Source organism: Sporisorium graminicola, chromosome SGRAM_5, assembly GCF_005498985.1.
Source record: "Sporisorium graminicola strain CBS 10092 chromosome SGRAM_5, whole genome shotgun sequence".
Classification (NCBI taxonomy): Eukaryota; Fungi; Basidiomycota; class Ustilaginomycetes; order Ustilaginales; family Ustilaginaceae; genus Sporisorium; species Sporisorium graminicola.
In genome coordinates, this window is record NC_043735.1 from 229124 (window position 1) to 248755 (window position 19632).

The 19632-nt window shown below is 56.8% G+C and overlaps 6 protein-coding genes across 6 annotated transcripts; 3 read left to right on the forward strand and 3 right to left on the reverse strand.

Moving 5' to 3' along the window:
- Positions 1-232: 232 nt before the first annotated feature.
- Positions 233-986, forward strand: EX895_004828 (uncharacterized protein; the record flags this gene model as incomplete). The annotated part of the gene is made up of 3 exons (XM_029885422.1): positions 233-598; positions 720-830; positions 942-986. 3 exons carry the CDS (start codon positions 233-235, stop codon positions 984-986), a joined length of 522 nt encoding a protein of 173 aa, XP_029737988.1.
- Positions 987-1350: 364 nt separating this feature from the next.
- On the reverse strand, positions 1351-2304 carry EX895_004829 (uncharacterized protein; the record flags this gene model as incomplete). The annotated part of the gene is made up of 1 exon (XM_029885423.1): positions 1351-2304. One exon carries the CDS (start codon positions 2302-2304, stop codon positions 1351-1353), a length of 954 nt encoding a protein of 317 aa, XP_029737989.1.
- Positions 2305-3094: 790 nt separating this feature from the next.
- Positions 3095-4443, forward strand: EX895_004830 (uncharacterized protein; the record flags this gene model as incomplete). The annotated part of the gene is made up of 3 exons (XM_029885424.1): positions 3095-3594; positions 3683-3854; positions 3973-4443. The coding sequence occupies 3 exons, from the start codon at positions 3095-3097 to the stop codon at positions 4441-4443; spliced, it is 1143 nt and encodes a 380-aa protein (XP_029737990.1).
- Positions 4444-6303: 1860 nt separating this feature from the next.
- EX895_004831 (uncharacterized protein) lies at positions 6304-8275 on the forward strand (the record flags this gene model as incomplete). The annotated part of the gene is made up of 3 exons (XM_029885425.1): positions 6304-6713; positions 6817-6976; positions 7115-8275. 3 exons carry the CDS (start codon positions 6304-6306, stop codon positions 8273-8275), a joined length of 1731 nt encoding a protein of 576 aa, XP_029737991.1.
- Positions 8276-8713: 438 nt separating this feature from the next.
- On the reverse strand, positions 8714-11986 carry EX895_004832 (uncharacterized protein; the record flags this gene model as incomplete). The annotated part of the gene is made up of 1 exon (XM_029885426.1): positions 8714-11986. The coding sequence occupies one exon, from the start codon at positions 11984-11986 to the stop codon at positions 8714-8716; it is 3273 nt and encodes a 1090-aa protein (XP_029737992.1).
- Positions 11987-15244: 3258 nt separating this feature from the next.
- EX895_004833 (uncharacterized protein) lies at positions 15245-19126 on the reverse strand (the record flags this gene model as incomplete). The annotated part of the gene is made up of 1 exon (XM_029885427.1): positions 15245-19126. One exon carries the CDS (start codon positions 19124-19126, stop codon positions 15245-15247), a length of 3882 nt encoding a protein of 1293 aa, XP_029737993.1.
- Positions 19127-19632: the final 506 nt, after the last annotated feature.

The following is a 19632-nucleotide window of genomic DNA, read 5'->3' on the forward strand; positions in this document are numbered from 1 at the left end:
GCTTTGCCTTGCAAGCTCCTCGGTCAAGCAGAGAATAGCCTCACCAAGTCGCCACCGTCCGCCGCTGCTCGAGCTTACCCAGTTCGCAAATCTCGCCACAGAACGGCCGAACTCAGCTTCTGTCTGCCTTCAAGGAAAGCACGACGCCTGACCGTCTGGCGCTCGACGTACTGGCGTTCGTATCGCTTCTCATCATCCCGCTCGTCAAGAGAAGCACCGCAGCCAAGTCACAATGACATCGTCGCCTTCGGGTAACACGCTCCTGCTCAAACGGCAGCTCACCGAGCTTCGCAAACGTCCCGTCGACGGCTTCAGCGCCGGTCTCAAAGATGAGAGCAACCTTTTTGAATGGGAGATCATGATCATCGGCCCCAACGACACACTCTACGAAGGCGGCTTCCTACGAGCAGAGTTGATATTCCCGGCAGAATACCCGCTGCTCCCACCCAAGATGAAGTTCATCACGCCCATGTGGCATCCCAACATTTACGCAGACGGAACTGTTTGTATCTCGATCTTGCATGCTCCTGGCAATGACGAATGGGGCTACGAGGATGCGAGCGAGCGCTGGTTGCCGGTGCACACCGTGGAGTCTATTGTAAGTTGGCGCCATCGAAGCTTGACCCCGTGTCGGCGCATGTGTGTTGCCGCAGCGAATCTATTGCTGATATACTTCTGAACCTTGCCCTTCTTTGCTCCGATCTCGATGACACTCGCAGCTCATCTCCGTTATTAGTCTCCTTTCCGCCGACGTACCCAACACTGACTCGCCAGCCAACATCGACGCCGCCAAGCAGGTCCGGGAAGACATCGCTGGCTACAAGAAGAAGGTGAGTCGCTGGTCCTACTCTCAAACGCAAAAGTATGCGCTCTGCCAACCTTGTTACTGACGCTTTGAACCTTTCGATCTTCTCACATCGACGCTGCGCTTCTCTTCGCAGGTACGACGACTTGTGAGGCAATCTGCAGAGGAAGCCTTCGATTGAGGCGCTTGCTCAATCAGAAGCTATCGTAGCCAAGCTTTCCACATCGGCCCGACTCCCAGATGTCCACACCGACGTCTCTTTCACCTCACAGCGTTGGCCCCTTCCTTATTTTTGTATTACCAGTATGGCTCTTTGAGCTTCCAAAACTGCTCCCCGGGATCGACTGCGACTGTGCGAATGTGCGAAGTGTGCTTGGTTCAATTCTGGCAGCGAGCTATTGTCATGAGCACTTCTTTGCATAAGAGACAGTGACGAGTAAATTCGCGCAGCGATGGCCGCATGCTAGTGTTACAGAGAGATACAGGGTAGTGATACAGGAAACTTGATACGACGTGCAAGGATGAACGAAAGAGGAGGATCGGGTTCAGCGCTCGGTTGAGGCGGACAGGCTTGATTTGAAGGGACTGCCAAAGTTAGAGCCGTAGCCTCCTGCAGCAGCGTACCCGCCCGACACCGAGCGAGGGATCGCAGAAGCGTCGTGGAAGCTCTGCATCGACACAGGCCGGCCTTGGCTGTAGTGCACCATTCCGTTGACGTGCGACGAGCTCGACGAAAAGCCGTACAGACATCCGAGGTACTTCGAGTCGTCGATCGAGCCGTCAAAGTACTTTTGTCGCATCTTGAAAAAGGTCGTCGCGGTGAGCAAGCTGTCACTTCCAGCCTGGTGCTGTTGACCAATTCGACTGACCTGCAGGTCGTCGGCGACGTCTTGCAAGCCCCCTTTGAGCGTCTTGCAGCTCCTCATGAGAAACTTGATGTCGTAGATGCAGGGGAACCACACCCGCAGCAGCGCGAAAAAGTCGGCTTCCTGCGCAGGCAGCGGACTGCAGGTGACCACCTTGAGCAAGTAGCCAAAGTCGTATCCGCTGTGGAAGGAGACCCACTTGACGTCGTCAAAAAGCGCCAGACCCGACGTGATAAGCAGCTCGCCAAAGTGCTCGACGTCGATGCCCATCCTTTCGTGTCGGTCGAAATCCAGACCGGCCTTGGTGAGCAGATCCAGCGAGTCGGGCGCGCACATGTCGTCGTTGATGCTGAAGCGAAAGTTAAACTGCCACGTGCAGACATCCGGTGGCAGGTTGCCGTTCTCATCGCAGAGTGTGATGCCAAGCTGGATGAGCTTGAGCAGGTCCACATTGCAGCGCAGCGTCTGGTAGTGATAATCCGAGGAGCCCTTGAATGTGCCTATTGGTCGAGCCACGATACCAGGGAATTCGGTGTCCATGGCAACATAGGGGTACGTTTCGATGGTCTCGCGCAGCAGGGCCATCTCCACCTCGAGGTTCTCCGCCCATACTTCGCGTATTCTCCCTGCCATCACGGCAGTATACTTTGGTCGAGGGCTTGACTAGGCGGAAGAGATTGCTTTGTGTTGCTATCGGCAAGTGTGATCGAAGCTAGTGCTCGAGCGAATGCAGCGCTTATCTGCCTATCCTCCGTCGAATGTGGTGTGATTTGCTACAAATGCTGCGAGATTCCTGCTGGCTGGAACCGGTCACGCGCGAGAGAAGATGCTGGACAGTTCTGATATCTTGGTTTCTGTGTGCAAGGTGTTGTGTGTGCTGGTGTTGAAAGCTGGACTCGTTGCGAGCCAAGCAGAAATGAATGATGGTGAACGTCCGGTAAATGGTGCTTCGAGCTGGCTGTGTCGCTTGAAGGGCGCTCCGGTGATCGAGTCAATTTGGAGAGCGATCCAAGATCCGAAATCCGAGCTCTTTCCGATTTTGGCAGCTGAGCCTGAGCTGGGCTTGTGCACTGCTGCTGTGCTGCTGTGCTGCGTGTTGGTTGGCGCGTCTCTGTGCTCCACTTTGGCGAATTCAACCACAGAGAGACACGCAAGCGCCAACGCCAATCCGACTCTTTCTGCTGTCACCATCAACTTCCTCGCCATCACTCTCTGTCTACACAGGCATCCTTGCACAGACAATCGAGTCACTTAAACGCCAGAGTTCACACCTTCGAACCCATTGCTCGCCAGCGTAATTCTCTTCATTGTTCGGATAGACGACGCGCCGCCACACAACGTTGCGATCCAGCTCTTTGCATCCTCATCCCATTCTGAACAGTGAATAGGCTGGCTTCCGTCTAGCCGCTGTTTTATCAACACAATGGTCCTCGAAGCCACCATGCTGGTGCTTGACAACTCCGAATGGATGCGAAACGGAGACTACACACCCACGCGCTGGGAAGCGCAGGCAGATGCTGTCAGCATGATCTTTGATGCCAAGACCAACTCGAATCCAGAGAGCGAAGTCGGCCTCATGACCATGGCCGGCAAGAGCCCCGAAGTGCTCGTGACGCTCACGCAGGACATTGGCAAGATCCTCGCAGCCCTTCACCGCAGCAAGATTGTCGGCAACGCCGATCTCTCCACTGGCATCAACGTCGCCTCGCTTGCGCTCAAGCACCGACAGAACAAGAACCAGAGGCAGAGGGTCGTCGTATTTGTCGGCTCGCCCGTGGAGCAGAGCGAGGATGACCTGATCAAGCTCGGAAAGAAGCTCAAGAAGAACAACATTGCTGTGGACATTGTCAGCTTCGGAGAGGACGTCGAGAATGAGAACAAGCTCTCCAAGTTTATCGAGGCAGTCAACAGCGGTGAGAACAGGTAAGTTGATCGAACGACGTATTGCCGCCTTTTTTCAATTCTTGATGCTGACAGAAAGTGCTTCAATCTACTCCTTCGATTGCTGCAGTCACCTCTTGAGCGTTCCAGCAGGTCCGCAGCTGCTTTCCGATGTCATCCTCTCTTCACCTGTCCTGCAAGAGGAGGGCGGCGACTCGGGTGCTGGTCCATCTGGCAGTGGCGGCGGAGGCAACCAATTCGAATTCGGCGTTGATCCAAGCATGGATCCCGAGCTGGCCATGGTAAGTATCGGATTGCGAGCAATTGCGCAGCCGTTGCCTCTTGCCACTTCATCCTCCGAATGGCGCACTGATCGCTGACGAACCATCACCACCTTGCACCTTGAAATGTATCACGCAGGCACTGCGCCTCTCGCTCGAGGAAGAACAGGCCCGACAGAGGGCTGCCGAAGGTACCTCGTCCGGTTCGCAGGCTCCGACGCTGCCTACTGTTTCGGAAGGAGCCGAGGGTTCAGCAGCACCAGCACCAGCACCAGCACCAGCAACAGGATCGGCTGCTGGATTGGCCGGTAGCGGGTCGATGGTGGTCAAAGGGGCCGAGTCCATCACCGGCGAAGGCCGCAACGCAGACGACGAGTCGGAAGATGCGATGTTGCAGAAAGCCATCGCTCTCTCTCAAGCCGGGGAGGCTTCGCACACAAACGACGAAGACGTGGATATGACATCAGCAGAGCCTTCGGGCGCGAGACGAGCGCTCGTTGCCGGACAAGGCGAAGGCGAGGAGGATGAAGAGATGGACGAGGACGAGGCGATCGCAAGGGCCATCCAGATGAGTCTGCAGGAGGGCGAGGGTCAAGGAGAGAGCAAGTAGATAGCGCCGACCCGAATGTCACACATGTGCGTGCCTCTGTGCCTGTTTTCGCTCACTTTGAGAGCTTCGTTTGCATGGTAGGATCGTGATCCGTTCAACAATTGCAGCAAAGCCTGAACCGATACGAACGGTCTGTGACTTCGGTTAGGAGCAACAAGGTGACAAGCCGATTATCCGTTCCAAGCCGTCGCTTCATTCGTTACAGCAAAAGGTCAAGGCGCTGCCGCACAAGTTGAGCGCTTGGAACATTGGCCGAACGCTGCCTGAGCGTTTGTAATCAGTGTCGACAGTCGCCTTTCCCTGGCAGTCGAGCAGTCGTACATTCGTGGATGCGTGCACGGGCTGGGGGGCTGAATCGCTGTGTTGCAGAAGCGCACGCTCCTTTCTGCTGCGCACACTAATTTGACTCGCAACATGGGGCCACACTCTCTGCGCCGTCAACACTCGGAGACGACGTTCGGCTCAGCTATCGGCTTTGCAGCCGGTGATCTTGGCAAGAGACCGTGTGCAGTGTTTCCTGGCTCAACGAATCAGCCCGACCCTGTCTTTCATCAACGAGAGCGTCGGAAACCAACGGCTTCTTCCGTTGTCGGCACAGGCGAACCACCGTTCTTAAGCTTATGCATGGGCGTGAGAAGTGCGTCGACGGTTGTCGAGAAGTGGGTCCACCCGTCCGTCGGCCTCCATCCGACGAAACCTGAGAATTCTGTGAGTTCGTCTAGGACAAGCTTCGTGGGAAACCTTGAATTCTACCTCAACTGCGGGCCAGTACTTATCTCGTCCTGGACGTTGTGGTCAAGATCAGTGTTGATTTCGACGAACGCTGCTGCTGCAGTGCTTCCTCGTACATCTCGAGTTTGGCCTTTTCCTTCGCGCTCCACCACATCATACTCGCAAAAACCTACATCCGCATAAGCTTCGGACTGGCTACCAAACGTTGATAGCCAAGCTGAGCAAAAAGCAGCTGCTCCCTCCATGCACAAGCCCCAGCACGCAAGGTGGGTCGAGCCTGGTGAGGCGTTCAAAGCCGCGCAGCTGGCGACGCTTCATCAAGAGGCAGCCCCAATAGAGCCCCACTCGATCAAGCTAGTTTCGTTTAAATGAAGCCCTCCTTTTGATAGACCTCATTCTTCCCCCCTTTCCTTTCCTCCCCTCCTTTATCGAGCTTTCCCTTCTTAGCCGGATGGAGTCTCAACCTCTGCTTGCACATCTGCTCCCAGCTCAGCCTTACAGAACAAATTCGTCTCCTTGCTCACTTCATCTCCCGAATCAGAGCGACGAATTGCTCAGCGCGGCTTTCCGTCGACCCCTTTTTCGTCTTTTTGGGGTCCCCACTCCCCACCCTCTTTGCTCCGACAGCCTCGCCGTCTGCTATCTCTCGCTCCATAATGACCCTGAAGATCCAGGGAGCACGGCATTGCCTTCCTCCTAAAGTGAGTGATTTCTTGACATTCACATCTGCGTCGCCATGTCTATGCCTTGTCAGTGTTGGACGACTGACGTGCGGAACAGTCGCTGATCGTCCTTTCCTTTACTTGGCACTCCCTCGCATACTCCTCACAGCCATTGGTAGCTCCTCCTTCGGCGGCTACATCAGACGACATGAATCGAGCCCAGAACCTTATTGGAAGCGAGAGCTGTGGTTTGACCAGCCGCGATCTCCATACGGAGTTGACGACCATGCAGAGCAACGCCTGTCAAGTGTGGAGCGCTCAGGGTTGGTCCACTACGCCTCCTTTCCCAACTCCAGCTCTGACCTCAAGCTCTTTGTCATCGTCATCCTTCGTCGGAGAGCGATCACCTCTTCTCGCTCCGTCGTGCCCTGGAAATTCTTCTCGCAAAAACTTTGACTTTCCGACCATGACCTGCTTGCCGCCCGTCCGAAGATTCGAGGATGGCTCATCAATGCCCGAGTTTGGCAAGAGCGACGTTGTTGGCGATCAACAGCTTCGAGGCAATACCATGCACAACCCGTGCAGTCAGTACGATGGCGCCGTGTCATCTCTCTCGTCTTCTTTTAACGGGCTGACGTTACGCGAACAGCATGGCAGAAACTCGACCAAATCCGAGGACGCCGCGTCGCTTTGCCTGATCTCGACCCTGACCGATCCTGTGCAGCCGGCACCCTTGCTCATCCCTTTGCAGCCCACCGGAGCTGGAGTTGCCCTCACTTCTGTGGTGGAGACGTTGTCTTCGAAGGGATCAAAAGCAGCGGCCGAGGATCCGGAAACTCTCGCTGCCGCTTACAAGCTCCATCAGTGGGGGATCGGGTAAGCTGTGATGTCTGTTTGCATCAGACAATCGAAGTTCGAGATGATGATGACTAACTCCAGGCACTCCTCGTACTCTTCATCCTCCTACGACAAACAACAGTATCGGTCCCGGCATCAACCCCAAAGTCGTTTCCAGTCGCAACGGCACAAATGGCCGCGGACGCAGTACCGGAAGTGAGCCTCCGATCATCAACACGGGCAACTCGGGTCCAATGTGTGTCCAGGCAGGCGACTGGATCTGCACCAGCTGTGGCTTTGTGGTACGTTCTCGAGTACGGTTCGGTACGCTGACATGCGGCCAAGATCACAGCTTGTGTGTGTGGCTTCCCGCACTCGAACAACAGTGCTGACCAGCTCTCCTAATTTGCCCCTGTCTGCTTCACAACCTGCCATACCAGAACTGGAGGCGACGTGATGTTTGCATATGCTGCTTTCCCCATGCGGGCGGCAACAAGATCAGTCGTAGCATTCAGGGAGGTGAAATTCTTGCCAAGAGGCTCGCGGCAGGCCTGGATACCGACACGGATGAGTACAGGCGTTCCGTACAAGCCCTCTGCTCGGACAAAGCCAGGCGTGGTTTTGACACGTACATTCAACCATCAGTCGTGCACGAGCTTCCTCGCAACCCCCTGCAGACTTGTGCTGGAGGAAGCCCTCCGATGCGAGCCTCTGCCAGCATCTCACAAAGCGATGAGTCTAATATCCACGCTTCCAATGTGCTCGGCATCCACATGGGTTCGAACATGCAGTCGCCATGGCGCCAAAGCATGGGTCGTCCCGCAAATTTGCCTGACTATTTCACGGCCGGGCACAACCATCTTCAGCAGCACAACATGCACGGCCAAAGACAGTCTCAGCCCCCAACTCCGATGCAGCATCCGCAACACCAACTGCTTCTACAGCATCAAAGACAGCAGCAGCAGCAACAACAACAACACTTTGGCGTCGACTACAACCACAGCCCTTACAAGACGTATTCTCCGCAGATGATGTCGTGGATGACCAAGCCCGGCACGACGTCGGACTCAGTCGACTACGAGTGTCCCGGTCTCACGCAACAATCTTCAGACTCTTCAGCACACTCGACTCAGTTCATGATGGATGCGCCTAGCGGCAGGATCAGTCTGTCCTGCTCGAGGGCCCAGACGGGTGCCCCGGAGCTGTTCCAACAACATCAACAGCAGCAGCAACAGCAGACGGTCTGTCGAGTCCCGTCTCAACAGCATAACCTTCCCAACCGCTCTCAGACCACAGGTTGGTCTCACTGCCAACACACTTCCCATGAGGCCTCATCGGGGCTGCCGAGGGACATCTGGGCTCCGGCACCCAAGCGACCGACACTGGTGCCTGTCGATCCAGAAGACGTTTCGAAGGAGAAACGAGCCAAGCCGCAGCCCATCGGCACTCGAACTGGTGGTTGTGGCGGAGGTGGTGGCAGTGCTGCAGGCAGCTCAATTCATGGTGGAAAACACAATATTACGGAACTTGATGGACGAAAGGACGACAAGAACAGAATCACCGTCAATAACGATGATAACAAAGATCAACAACTGACGTAACGACGATATCGATTATTGGATCTCAGACTCTCTCGCTGCCTCACACTCGGTTCCTTCCCCTGACTCTGTTTCTGGCTTCTCGCTCTGACTTCTCGCTTCTGGCTCTGGCACTGCTTCTGCTTCTATTTCCGTTTCCGGTTCCGGCTCCGCTTGTACTCGCACAGCTAACACAACGTCCAACACTGGATCTACTCTGCTGTGGAGCATGTATCTCTCCTGTCCAAGTGCACGAGCCCGTATCCAGCTGGCTTTTGACTGTATACGCTCCAGCATCGTGTCTGACTCGTGGAATCTGCGTCGAAGTCACACTCTGAATCGGTCTTGGTCGCGGCATCCACTGTCTCTGTCACACCTGTCTGGCCGCGCAGGCTTGTGTCGAAAAAGAAAAAGCAAGAATTCACCGCATCACCTTGTATACTAATACAACCCCTCCACCTATCAGTTGACCACAAGCTCGACCTCGCCACTGGCACTAGCGTGAGCACTGTCGAAGGCCATCTGGACGTCGTCGTCGTCGCTGATCAAGACGGCGTCCCCGTCCTCGTCGATGTAGCGCATGCGCAACGTGTGTTCGACCAGCTTGCCGCTGCAGAGGCGGATCTTCTTGGTCACCTTTTCGAGCAGCGCGCTGAATGTGGTGGTGGAGAGGACGACGACGACGTACCTGTCGTCTTGGAAATTAACGTTGAGCTTGACGGCGGAGGACGAGGCTGCGGCGGTGGCGGCGGTTGCAGCAGTTTGAGAGCGGTAAGCGTGCCCTGATTGCTGATTGCGCAGCGTCGAGGGCGCATTGGGCGCATTGTACCCGTTGACGTTGACGTTGACAGGCGACGAAGCAGCGGTCGACGACTGCGGGCGTGATTGACCCGACTGGCCCGATTCAGACGTCGAGATCGATGAGCTAGAGAACCGCTTGTCCACGCCATTGGCCGCTGTTCCTGGTGCTGCCGCCACAGACGTCGACGGCCCAGTCCCCGAAGTAGGAGAACTCGCGCTCGCACCGTGTCCATTCTTCATGTCCCCGACATACGTCACTTTGGGCATCGGCGGCGCAGGACCCTGCATATGCGGCGGCAAAACATACATCTGCGGATTCGACGCCGACCGCGATCGGCTATGCGCTGCCCCGGAATCCGACGTGGTGCGTGACATGCTCGAAGCAACCGAATCTCCGCGAGGCCGACCTGCTCCTGCTCCATACCTCATATCGCTCGATGCCGAATCCGAAGACCCGTCGAGATACTCGACAGCCCCGCCGTCCACGCCACCGGCTCGTGGTGCTCGTGCATTAGATGAAGCTTGTCGAAGTTGACGCGACGAGCTGGCTTTGCGCAACGCATGCTGATGCTGATCTGCGCCCGAAGAATAGCTCAACCCGCGAGGCATGGGTGGCGGCACAGCGGGCGAATGCGACCGCCATTGCGCCATGACGCTCGAATCCTGATCCTCGGTGCGTGCGCGAGGTCTCAAGTCGATGTTGCCATTGCTAGCGAGAGAGTTGCCGCGTTCGCGCCCCTCGGAGCCTGGTTGCGAGTACCGACCCTGCGCAGGCGTCGCACGTCCCGATGTGGGCTCGTAGTAGCTCGCACCCTCCGAATCCTCGTCGTCGTAGCGATACGAGCTCGCCTGGCTCTGGGTGCGCGAAAGACCTGACGGCGGCAGTATGGCATTGGTGAACGGATTCACTGGGCCCACTTCGGACAGCGGCGTCTGTGGGAAGTGCGACGTCGTTTGCGTGATGCGTCGTACGCCGGCGCCGGCCATGTTGATGCTGTGTTGCTGTTGCTGTTGCTGCTGCTGCTGTTGCTGAGAATAGTGTTGCGCTGCGGCCTGCTGTCGTCGCAGGTTGACCTCGTCGATGAGCTTGTTGATGGCGGCTTGCCACTGCTTGAGCTGCTCCTCGTTTTTGCACTTGAGCGCAAAAGATTCGTGATCGACGTCACCTCTCCACCATACTTGCAGAGCGTGTTGCCCGCTGGGTGCGCCCAGAATGCTGCTCATCTTGGAGTTGGCAAAGGCTCCGGTCACATTGTTGATGAAGATACGCCCTTTGAGCTGCAGCATCGTCTTGGCCTTTTTGCCTCCGGCAGCCGATGCGGGCCCGCCTTTCTGCTTGAGGAGCGAGTTGTTCTTGGATGACTTCTTCTGCGCAGCGGGCGCAAGTTCTTTGCAGCAGAGCAAGATCTTTTCGAACAGGTAGACGTGATATTCCCTCTCGGTGTCGCTCTTTGCCACCATGAACACGTCCGAGAGTAGCAACAGACCAAACGTCTTGATGTTGTGGCCCTTCCAGTCTTCGACACGCCATTCGAGCTCCGTGACGAGCTGGGCGTTTTCCTGAAGACGGCTGGTCTCGTTGACCTTGTCCGTGATCCTGCGCATGACCTCGAGACCATCTTCGAGCTCCTGATAGCGAGGCGCGTCTTCGGGCGTCTTTTTGAGCAGCTGCTCGAGTAGCAACGGGTACTTGCAGATGCGCTGCACTGGCTTGATCATGAAGGTAGGTAGCTCGTAGGCTGGATCGAGGTAGCAGCCTTGCGCCAAGGGCATGCCTTTGAGTCTGACCAAGTTGTGCGCTTCCTGGTTGATGAGGTCCAAGGCGAGGTTGTAATTTGCGCAAAAGGGCTCGTAGACGGTGAAATCGTCTTCCATGGTCATGAAAACATGGCCAAAGTGCTGCTCGTCGGGTGGTCGGCGGACATTTTCTTCGACGCAGATGAGGAAGCGGCGTTGCACGTCGACGAGCTTGTTGAGGTTGCCAAAGAGGTTGTGGAGCGTGTCGGGAGGTAGTATGTCGTACTGTGCGAGGGCGCGTGCGTAGTTTTGCATGACTTCGAGATCCTGGACGTACTTTCTCTCGGTGGTGAGAAGCTCTCGGATGACTTTGGCACGGTCGTCTGCGGGGTGGTCGAGATCATCGTTGTCGCTCTTGCGATTTGTCTCGATGAGGAGACCGCGCTCTTCAAAGACATCGAGCAGACGGTTGATGGTTCGTACCACTTTGACAAACCCGTTGGTATCGTTGAGGTAGAGTTGAGAGACTGTGAAAATGTCGTCGGGATCCCATCCGAGCTTCTCCTTGAGCGCAATGATGAACTTCATGACCTGTGCTTTGCAGGCGTTTGCGTTGGAACGGTTTGCATCCGGGTTGACTGGCAACTCGACTTCCGGGTTCATCGTATTGAAGAGGGCGCAGAGGGGCGAGCCGAGACGGAAGCACTGCCAAAGCTGTGTCACGGGATCGCTGCTCGATTTTCGTGCGGGTGCGCCTATTGGTGAGGTAGGGCTGCCCGCGGTCGGAGAGAGTGGATCGGAAGCAGAGGCAGTCGATATAGCCGAATTGGCAGCCATCTCGTCCAGATACGCCTCGCCAAAGCCTGGCACCGAGTAGAGACGATCGCGAAGATTGAGGCAGGCCTGGTAGAGGGAAGAGCCGGCGACAGCCTGCTTGTTGGCGATGGTGTTGGCGGCAGCGGGAGCGCCGGCCATGAGTGCGGCACCACCGGGCCCGATCAGGGACGAGCCGATGCCGCCATCTGCCGAGCTGGAGGCTGCGGAGGAAACAGCGGATGAGTTCATGCCTGGCAAGGGAGAAGGCGACAGAGGCATGGTGGCTGCCGATAGCGCTGAAGGGTCAAAGGCGGGCGACGACGAAGACGAAATCGACTGCTTTCGGACTGATCTGAATGCCAGGGATGCGGAAGCAGCCATGGTCCGTGATGGTCAAGCAAGCAGCGAGTCCAAAGGTCGAAGGGGAGAGCGCTCTTTGATCCAGTGCGGTACGGCTGCAAAGCGTATCGCGCGAAGCCCGATAAGTGAGCCTGCGATGCTGTTTCCACCGAAGCGTTGAAAATGATGGGTCCCGATCAAGTACGCGGAAGCTCTATCTTGGCTGGAATGAGAAGGGGAAAGAAGCTTGGCGACACCACAGAGCGAACGGAATCGAGTGGGACAAACGGATAACCTCGGCGGAACGTGCGAAAAGCGAGCGCCTGGCTTGTCGGGGCGAGTGATGAAGGGATCGTACCAAATGAAAGACGAACCGGATGGTGTCGAGAAGAAGAGAGGATGAGTGGGACGGTGCAAACGAGATGAACCGAGGGCGAGACCGAGACGAGCCAAGAAAGCAGTATCAGATCAAAGGAGCGAACGAGGCGACCGAGTGGAATGACGATGGGAGAAGGTAAAGGATCCGGTCGTCATAGGAGTTGACGAATATGGACGCGCTGCCTGTCGCGATATAGATGGAACCAAAGGATGCAGATGCGAGAGGAGCGAACGAGGAGATCACGATGCGATGAAGGACGATTCTGCGCGAGAACGAGTAATTTGGGGATCCAGTCCAGTGTAATTGAAGAATGAACCAAAGCAGTGGTGCGATTCGGGGGAGGGGGGGCACGGAGTCTACTGCTGTTGCCGGAGTGGCGGTGGTGGTGGTTGAAGAAGATGGAATGAGAGTCGGCGCCGTTAGTGGTGAATGTGGATGAAGGTTGGAAAGGAAATTATGGAGGACAGCGATGAGCGGAAGCCTCGAAGCCAAAGCCAGAAAGGGAGGAGCAGCAACGATGAAATGGCGCCGAGACGATTTAGAAAATTCAAGGGTCGGGAGGCATAGTGAGAGAGGGAGAGAGGGAGAGGGGAGAGAGGGTGTCGGCCAGTGAGCGGTGCGGTCGGCGTGTGTTGTGTGTCCAAAAAGAAAAATGACACTTCAGAGAGCGATGCGGACAGTCGGGTGGATTGGTTCCCACAGGCGAGCCGGGCTAGCGGTATTTTTGATGTGCAGTGGTGCTGCTGCTGCTGTTCAATGGACACAGTAAAATGGATGAGGGGGGAGTGCACTTTCAGGCGGCGAGGCGGAGAGAGAGGGTTCGGGAGGATAATTGCATATTAAAAATATATTTTAAATCAATACAGAATGGTCAAGACACGCGTGTGTGTGTGCGCGCCTGCGAGTGACAGAGACGCTCAGGGCTCGCTAAGTAGCGACCAACCAACGCCAACTCCAGCCAAGCCAGACAACCGAAAGCGAAACTCACGCAGCAATCCTCTCGTCTCTTCTCGGCAGAGCCAAGGTCGCGCTCCCAGATCTACACTCGAAACCCCGACGTCGATAAGGATTGTATCGACGTTCGCTCTTCCACTGCAGAACAGCTTCCGAGGTGTGCGTGTGTGCGCGTGAGCAAACTGGCGACAGCAGCAGCAGCAACAGCGGCAGCACCATTGGCAGCACCAAGCGCCAATCGATGATGCAACAGAGCGGGTTAGGCAAGGGGCAGCCCTAGTTGCAGTCAGACGCATCAGCAACTCTCTTCCACTTAGTGGAGCCGAAAAGGGCAGTATGCGCGGAGAGAAAGCGAAAGTGAGAGAAAGGCAGGGCTGAGACCCGTCTGAAGACGAACTGTAAACGATGCTGGTGCACCTCTACAGCTGCGCATGAATGGCGACTGTCCCACGGCTTAGCTCGAAATGTTCATCCACGCAAAAGGGAGACAGGCGGAACGCTTGTTTATGGTCTTAGGCGGCCGAAGCGAGAAACAGAATTGCAAACGAGAAACGGAGATGGAAAAGGGGGAAAGCAGGGTCGAGATGAAAAACAAGCTCGTTGTGCTGCGCAGCGTGGGCGGGCGTCGGATCTCGTTCGCAGCGCGCCCAGCTGCTCGACCCTGCACTTTACCTGTGTCGGTGCACCCGGCGAGGAAAATCAGGATTCAAAACACGGCAGAAGCCCTGACTATCACCTCTCGACTTTCGGCCATTTTTTGACGGGTCAAAAGGAAATTGACGAAAAGACGATCGACAAAAAGGGGCATCGAAATTGAGCCGGAAATTCGTGCTCGATTCGACGGAAGACCCCTTGACGGCGACCAGATGGACGCTCACGCGAGCACAGCTTTCTGCCAGCCAGCCTACGCGCGAACGCCCTCCTGACGACGCCGGTCAGACTGTACCGATCTGCACGCATCTGGGATCACATAGCCAGCAAAGCGTTCTGCCGTCGTATCAAGGGGCTCTCAACGACACACAGCCATCTTTGAAAAATCCACACGGTCGGAGGCAAAGTTGACCGACCGTTCGAAGCCTACGAAGCGAATCAGCCTCCGCCGGCTGTCTGAACGGTTCGATTCGACGTGCATCTCCTGGTCTGCAGCAGGCGATTGTCAAAGTGTCTAGTGCCGCGGCGTAGCTACCGCTCCTTTCCCGAAGCGTCGCCGAGCGCATTCGATTGGCTGGCGCTAAGCAATCCTTGACAGCGCGGCTACGGGGCGCCTCGCCTCGCGAAAACTTCCAGCTTCATCGGTCTTGGCAAAACTGCGCCAGCGCGCGTTGTTATTCGCTGCAATCACGCAGGCAAGCTTGAGCGCAATATATTCGCATGCTTGCTGCTATACAGCCGTTTCCATACAATGTTCGATGCTCGACATGCTCCTCTTGCCTCGTAGAGGTGTACGCTCGCAGTGCTGCAAAAGCCGCCACGCCCATAAAGGGGCGCGTGCTGCCACCTCATCTTTGACGGCTCGGTCGAGGGATCCAACATGTCACTTCGACCTCAACACAGCCACAGCTTTCAAAGCGCGGTTCCCGCCTTGACGGCGCTGTCATATGATGAACGCCAGCAGCGAGACGCCACGGAGAGCCCGAGTTCTCGGTACACAATGCCAAACGATGTGGCGCCAACTCGGAGTCCGCTTACTCTGTTTCCTTCTCGACATTTTCGACAGGTCGCGTTGGGTGTGTAAGCTCAGTATGCGCGTGTATGTATGTGTCTGTCTCGTGTTGATCTGTTTGTGGCTTGCATTCTGATTAGTATGCCGAACATCGCTTTGCAGCGAGGCAAGGCGACATGGATCTATCGCTCAACCTTCTCTTAACTCAGTAGCGGCTCCGCACACTCGCACGGCTGTACGCTTCAAGGATTAACGAAGTGCATCTGAACCATTGGTTACCGGTACGCAGTATTGCTTTATATCGCTAGGCTTTGCCTTTACCCTTGGCCCTACGCCTGGCTTCGGCAGCTGCCTGCTCGTCTTCGTTGTCAGCCTGATCTTTTGTGTCAGCTTTAGCAAGTAGCTGCTTCAGATCCGGTCTAGACGCACCTCCGCCGACCCCGTTGGCCGCAGCAGCTTTGAACGCTGCCAACAGCTGTTCCTCGTCCACGGCGTCGTCCATAGCCCCATTGACATTCACCTTCTCCTCCTCCTTCTTCGGGGCCGAAAACTTTGCCTGAACTTCCCGGTAGTGTTGCATCTCCTGCTCGCTTACGGACGGCGTCAGCTCGTGCAGCGCCATCTCAAAGTCTCTCCGGTTCACCTTCACTTCGATCTCCTCCGCACTTGCCATCTCTGCCAAATAGTACTGCGCCGTCAACGGGTGCGGGTGCGACTTGCTTCCGGGCGTCGCATTGATCTCGGCAATCCGCTCGTCTACTTCGGACGCTTTGCGCGTCATGCCCTTGAGCATGGCGTCGGAGCACAGTGCGTAGAAATCAGCTCCCGTCAGGTTGAACGGACACTGCTCGGCGATGCAGCTCAGGTCGCCGACATCGGGGTCCAGCTTGAACTTGCGCGTGAGGGCCTGCAGGATGTTGAGCTGCGCAGCGTGCGTTTCGGAGACGGAGAGGTAGAGCATGCGGTCAAAGCGACCTGGTCGGAGCAGAGCCGGGTCGAGCAGATCCGGGCGGTTGGTGGCGCCGATGACGAACACGTCGCTTCCTTCGGACGAGCCTGCCATGCCGTCGAGCTCCGCCAGAAGTTGCGAGACGATGCGGTCCATTACTCCGCCACTGTCACCCTGGTTGCCTCGTTTTGGAGCCACAGAGTCGAGCTCGTCAAAGAAGATAACGCACGGCTTAGCGTCCCTTGCGCGCTGGAAGACGCGGCGCACGTTGGCCTCCGATTCACCGATGTACATGTTGAGTAGCTCGGGGCCTTTGACTGAGAAAAAGTTGAGCGAGCACGACGTCGCCACCGCCTTCGCCAGCAGCGTCTTGCCCGTTCCTGGCGGACCGTAGAGTAAGATACCCGATCGCTTCTTCAGTCCATCGCTGAACAGTTCCGGATGCTCGAGCGGGAGCTGGATCGTGTCGAGGATGTCCGATTTCACGGATGCCAGCCCACCGACATCGTCCCAAGTAACGTTGGGGATCTTGGGCGCGCCGATCGACTCCGAGTAGCTCGAGCGCGCCTTGTTCAGCGCCTCGTCCAGGTCAGTCCCCGTGATGGCGAGTCCGGCTAGGAACAGATCACGATCCGAGACGGCTGAGGCTGCAGCCGGAAGCGCTTTCCGAACGCGGCTGATCGATGACAATTTAGATCGCGAGGCGAGATTGACCAGGTCCGCAGCCACTAGCGCTGCCGTCTGTGTGGCAAGGTTCTTGAGGTCCACGTCCGGTCCCAGAATCGAGTCCTTCATCGTGATCTCGAGCATCGCCCGCCTTTCAGCCTCGTTAGGTGCGTTGAAGCTCACGTCATGCTTGAAGCAGCTCAGCACGCCCGAGGGACACTTGTCCGGGTCGCTGGTGGTGCCAAACACCGCCACGGGCACCGCAGCCTGCCCAGCAGCACCTTGCTCTTTTGCCACACTCCACAGCTCTTCGAAACAGTTTTGCAACGCTGTGGCCAGAGGAGGTTCCTGACCTGTCTCGAGAGCCTGGCTCTTTCTAGCGAGGGCTTCGATGTTTCGGAGAAGAAAGATGCAGGGTGCGCACTCGGCCGCTTTTTGGAAGCGAGCACGCAAGATGCCCTCGGTGCGCACGTCGGTGTCGGAGATGACATCAAAGCAGTCCAGTTCGACCAGTTGGACACCGGCAGCTTTGGCGACCCACCGCGCCACCGTCTTTTTGCCACATCCACGAGCGCCCTTGAGCAGCACGCTGAGATGCAATCCGAATCTGCTTGCGTTACTCTGCAGGGTCGCCGTGAGGAGCGACGAGAGCGTTGCATACGGACTGGAGGGCGCGACGAGCGGAGCGACCAGATTGCGCAGCTCTGTCGACGTCAGCTCGGTGGGCAAGCTAGGCGTATCCGAAGAGACGCTGAGCCAGCGATCGCAGTTGGCGACTCGGCACTGCTCGACGCCCGTCTGAACCATCTTGGTGACGTTGGGATCGACAATGCATCCCAGCTCGCCAGTCTGTGACTGCAATGCAAGCGTGCGGATCGCCTCGTCCTTGATCTGACTCGCAGCTGCACTGTCTGGTGCAACGAGCTCGGAACGCAGGTCGGTTACCTTGAAGTAGACGGTGGCCGTCTTGGCTGCTCCCGGACCCGAAGGAAGTCGGAGCTCGTGAATGTCGTCGGGCGTAGAGTCCGCGTTGCCATCCTGTTCGGCTTCTCTGCTGACGAAACGGGCCTTGCTGGCCTCAATGGCGACAGCAATCACGTCGCCGTTTCGACAGATGCGTCGGCGGTCCTCGAAAAAGGTGCGCAAAGCGTCTAGAAAGAGGCCCTGATAGGCTCGATCTACGCTCAAAGGTCCGGCTACACGGGCGATGCGCAGGCTCTCTGCAAAAGGCACGGGAACGGGACACGACCTGACCAGGGCCGAGACGTCTTGCTCTTGTGGCGATGGCCGCGATCCAAGCACGCGAAGCACGACGCTGCGCGCGGAAGGGGAAAAGACTTGGTCGCCAAGGATATTTTGCGCGAGGATTGGAGACACATGTACGGTCACGGAACCGTCTGTAGTGGCAGGTAGATCGTTGCTGGATAGAATGCGCACCAGTCTCGTCGCCGAGTCACCCTGAGCGCTGGCTGCGAGCCAGTCTCCGTTGAACGCGCCGAGAGAGGCCATCTCCTTTTCGGTGGCGAGCACCACGTTCTCTTCGTCGATGTTGTCATGTGCAGCACCGGTGAGAGGGGAAGGTTCGGAAGAGGTGGACGCCTGCGTGAACCAGTGGGAGATGGCGGCCACCAACGTAGACGGGTCTTGAAGCAGCTCGAGATTGCAGCGCTTGACACGACTGGTCTCCTTGGGGCGGCGCGAAAGGACACTTGTTGCTCTGCCATCTGCGGATGGATCGATCGAGATGTCGAGGTTGGAAAAGTCCTGCAAAACGGTCTGAGCTAAGAAGCGTTCGTCGATCTCGAGATCGTCGTCGTCATCCTGGCGCTCGTCGGGGCTATCGGATGCTTCTTGTGCTGAAATCCCGGCGTCGCTCGCTGATGTGATGGAGAAGGAGTCCTCGGTTACGCTCGAGATCATGGAGTTGTCTAGAAGGTCCGCCTCTGTGCCATCCTCTTGCAGCGTAAGGAGCACCTCTGCCGAGTCTGCGGTAAAGACAACCTGCAACAAAGGCTCGACCATGACAACTCGAAGAGGTGTGACGGACATTCCAAGCTGTGGACGGATGACTTGCCCTTGGCGCAAGATTTTGCCATCCAGATGCCGCACCAGCTCGTCCTGGCTCTCGTTGGCCGCATCGTAGCTCGTCAATGACGTCGCTTGCAGATAGACGAGAGAGGCTTGGACGGGCGTGTGAAGCTCGACATAGACGCGCCTGGGTTGGTCAGAGCGGTAGGATCGAGTGGATGAGCGCAAGGCGGAAGCGACGCCCTTGGAAGCTTCGAGCCAGAATCCGGCAACTTCTTGGGTGCTTTTGACGGCATATATGACCAGAGCGGGTAGGTTGGAGAGTCGTAGTTGGCGTCCAGACGATGGCCGTAAGCTGATTGCGATCTTGTGCGACAATGAAGCCGGCTTGGAGGTGGATGCGCCAACCGAGCTCGAGGAAGACGCGCGAAGAACATCCCAGAGTGAAGCCGAGACAGCGACGACTTGGTCCGAAACCGCCTCTCGTTCGCCAACGAGCAGGTCGACGACGAGCTCGCGTGTTGGCAGGACGGGGATCGTCATTATTGCAATAGCAATCGCAGTGCTCGCCACACTACTGTCGAAGGCTCTGATGAAGAGCGAAGGGGTAGGCGGATGACTATAAGTGGTGGTGACGAAGAGGATGGAGAGCGAGCTCAGCTTTGCGAGACCGAGCGAATTCCAAAGTGTGGAGAAGTCGGAGAAAAGCGCGTGAACCCGGCCAATGCGAATGATTCCCGCACGAACGCACGCCCGAGCGAATCAAGACTGCGAGAGCGAGGGCTTTCAGCATCCGAACACCAAAAGAAGAACTTATACAGGAACGCACACGCACCAAAGTCGGGCCGGCAACACCGGCCGTTTCGCACCGGCGCCAGACCTTTCCAGTCCATTTCTTCGTTGTCACCAGCTTCGACCCATGCAACCGCTGAATTGTACGCTCCAATGAAATGGTGGCTGCTATCCTTGACCCTAACATACAGCTTGAGCGCAAGAATCAGGTTTGAAAGCGGTAGAAGGGCTTTGCTGCCAACGCCGAGATTTGTTTT